At 49.6% G+C, this 3,257-nt stretch overlaps 1 protein-coding gene across 1 annotated transcript; it reads right to left on the bottom strand.

Annotated features, from left to right (window-relative positions):
- Nucleotides 1-1,029: 1,029 nt before the first annotated feature.
- LOC123104545 (pentatricopeptide repeat-containing protein At4g01400, mitochondrial) lies at nt 1,030-3,257 on the bottom strand (the record flags this gene model as incomplete). Its single annotated transcript, XM_044526414.1, is given in 1 exon segment — nt 1,030-3,257. A coding segment is annotated over 1 exon segment (926 nt), but the record flags the coding sequence as incomplete, so codon positions are not given.

Genomic DNA, 3,257 nt, shown 5'->3' with positions numbered 1-3,257 from the left:
AAGTTTTAAAAATGAACAGATCGGAAGTTTTTTTGAAAAAAAAAAACCTTCAACTAGTTATATATGTCTACATTCTGTGTTGATTTTTATGGCCAGCCCTCCACAGTTTCGAGGCCATCTCTTGTCGGAGATCTGCCTTAGCTTGCTATCGCACCTTTGAGCTCACCATGAGACTAGCTACCTTGTTGCTTAGGCTCAGTTGTGTTGTTGCAGGGTCAGGGCCACAAGGCGAAAAGACGAAGAGCAAAGGAAAGGAAACAGGAAGACAGAATTTGTGTGCATCCCGTGGAGTGGCAGGAGGTTGGGGCCTTTCCTCTCGTTGTATTTTCTCGGTTTAACACATTTTCTCTCGTTTGAGAGTGTTACATTATGTTAAAACAACACAAATTTTGCTGAAACCGAAAAAAGGCAACGTGAATCTCAAAGCAACATCTCATGCATGGTAGAAAAACCACTCCCATATTCCCTCCCCACCGCCCCGCTCTCCACACTATGTTGTATCAGTGCTATGGGTGTGTTTGGATGCTGCCCAAGCTAGCCCTGCCAACCCATGGGTGTGCCAAAACATTGGCGCAGAATTCCTCCGCCCGCGACTTGCCCAGAAGTTGACGAAAAATTGAACTGAGAAAGCTAGCGTGGTCAGGGCGAGCCAATTTATTGGCACTCATCCAAACAAGCGCCCACGCCTGGTCAACTACCAACTTTTTGGCTGGGCTGCTCTTGGCTCCAATCCAAACACGCCCTATATACCCTTCCGTTCCCTTGGTTGCAAGGATGTGCATGCTCTAGGGCCATCGAATTCGGTGGGCAAAGCTTCGATGCTTAACAGGTAACTAGTACGTTCAAAATATAAGACGTTCTTACAGTTTAATTTGACTGAACTGCAAAAACATCTTGTATTTTGAGACGGAGGTCGTGTTTTGCTAGTGACGTTGAGAAACAACATCAACCTAGCTACGAGGGTTGTTTACGTTTGACACTGTCACGTCAGTAAATGAGCATCTCGTGCATCGATAGAGGCAGCAAAAATGAAAGCATTTGTGTTTTCCGCTGCTGAACACAAAAGTGAAAGCAATTGTGAACATATTCAGATTTCAGGCATCAGCGCTCCTCCATCTCCACAAGCACAGGCTTCAGCAATCAACACAACAAGGAGTGGAATCATCCCAGAAACATCAAGCTGCAATGAGGCTGCCATTTTCAGGATAATTCAACCCAGAGCCAGGCTCAGATGAGCCGGTGAACAGTACCGCAATTTAAAAAGAAAAAAAATTCAGAAAATTTCAATTTCTTTTGTGGTGCAAGATGCTCCTGTGCGTGAACTCCGTGCAAAATTTTGTGAAGTTTGGACACTCGAGGAGCTCGTGGCAAAAAAAAAATCAGGCGTGAACAGTGCGATTTCAAAAGTTTCTCAAACATCCGAAATTTGTCTCTTTTGCCACGAGCTCCTCGAATGTCCAAACTTCACAAAATTTTGCACGGAGTTCATGCACAGGAGCATCTTGCACCCAAAAAAAATTAGAATTTTATGAACTTCTTTTCCCTTTCAAATCGCGGTACTGTTCACGCCCGGGCTCATCTGAGCCCCAGCACCAAATCGCCGCTCTCCCATTTTCATCGCTAATAACAACTCCAATAGCTCCCTGGTCATCAGTTGCCTTGAACGCAGCATCAACATTCAGTTTAACGGCTCCAGGAACAGGAGGGTGCCATTTACAGTTCATCTTTTGCCTCACTTGATCCATGTTGTTTCTATTTGAATGCAGTAGATCTGCAGCAACATCTCAAGCCCACCTGCATGCAGAGGTTAATTTCATTGGGACTTCGCCCTGGACCCTAGTGGCGACCATTGCGTACTGTCCAACTGGACCACATCTTCCTTTGAGCAGAACGTTGTATCCAGCAGGACTCGACACCAGGTACTACTAGGATGGACTCTTGGCATCTTCATCCTGTGCATCTTGATCTTGACTCCAACCGGTTGACAGCCTCTGTTTCCTCAACTATGAGCTCCACGCCTACTTTGCATTTTGCACACCTTGCAACCAAGTAGTATGGGACTATCTTTTCTGTCTGTACTGGATTAAAGTGAAGCATTGTGATCACCACCGCGGCAGCTGCCCTTAGATGATCTACGACCAGGATCTCACCTTTGCCAAACAGGTTGCTTTCTCCTGCAGTTGCGTTTTGGCAGAAAATATGCCTTCGTGGTCCACATTTTGCACTGCGTCATTTGTTTTCAGCAAGGCTGATTGTTTATATCATCACCAAAAATGAGGAACTACAAACTGATTGCTTCTTAAATCTCTGCCACCACACCACGCAACATCATCACAAGGTACTCCTCGAGATCGTCTTCGAGCAGCGCCCCCTTCCTTTCAGCATTTGCAACAAAATCACCTCAACATAGTCCTCGTCATTACAAATACTGCTGATCACTGAACTCCATGTCTCAACATGTGGAGGCATCCCAAGATCAAGCATCCGACTCATCATCCTAGCAGCCTCCTCTACCTTTCCCACTGTGCAACACCCCTTGATCACCGAATGGAACACCGAAAAATGTGGTACAATCCCTTTACCCACCATATCTTCCAAGTATGTCTCTGCCTTGGCAAACAACCCACTCACGCACAACCCATTCACCACCGCTGCATACGACGCTGCATTCGGTATGCAGCCACTATCCGTCATATCACCAATCACCTTGCAGGCATCCAGTGGCCGCCCCTCACGGCACATTCCGACGATGACGGTGTTGTAGTGCACAATGTCAGGCGAGACCCCGCGGCCTCGCATGAGGCACAGCAATCGGTAGGCCTCACGGAGCTGCTTCTTGCGGCAGAGGGCGTTGAGCACGGTGGTGTACGCCAGAGGATCGGCAGGGATGCCCCTGTGCAGCATTTCGTCGAGCAGGGTAGTGGCAGTGCGGACCTGACCACGGCGGCAGAGCGACTGGGTAAGCATGCGGTAGGTGTGGGCGTCTGGCGACACGTGGAGGGATCGCAGGCGGTGGAAGAGCGAGAGCGACACGGCGAGGTGGCCGGAGCGGGCGGCGGCCTCAATGAGCAGGTTGTGGGAGGCGAGGACGAGCGGCGCTGGGAGGGGGAGGCGGGAGGACACAAGCCGAAGGAGGTGGAGCGCGGAAGGGAAGTAGGCGGCGGTGGAGGAGAGGGCGGAGAGGAGGCGGAGGAGAAGCTGCGGGTGGAGCGACAGGGGGCTGGGGCCGGCGACGAAGAGGGTATTGAAGGTGGACA

Source organism: Triticum aestivum, chromosome 5A (genome assembly GCF_018294505.1).
Source record: "Triticum aestivum cultivar Chinese Spring chromosome 5A, IWGSC CS RefSeq v2.1, whole genome shotgun sequence".
In the NCBI taxonomy this organism is placed as follows: Eukaryota; Viridiplantae; Streptophyta; class Magnoliopsida; order Poales; family Poaceae; genus Triticum; species Triticum aestivum.
Note: the sequence above shows the minus strand (reverse complement) of the source record. Positions and strands in the feature narration are given on the sequence as shown.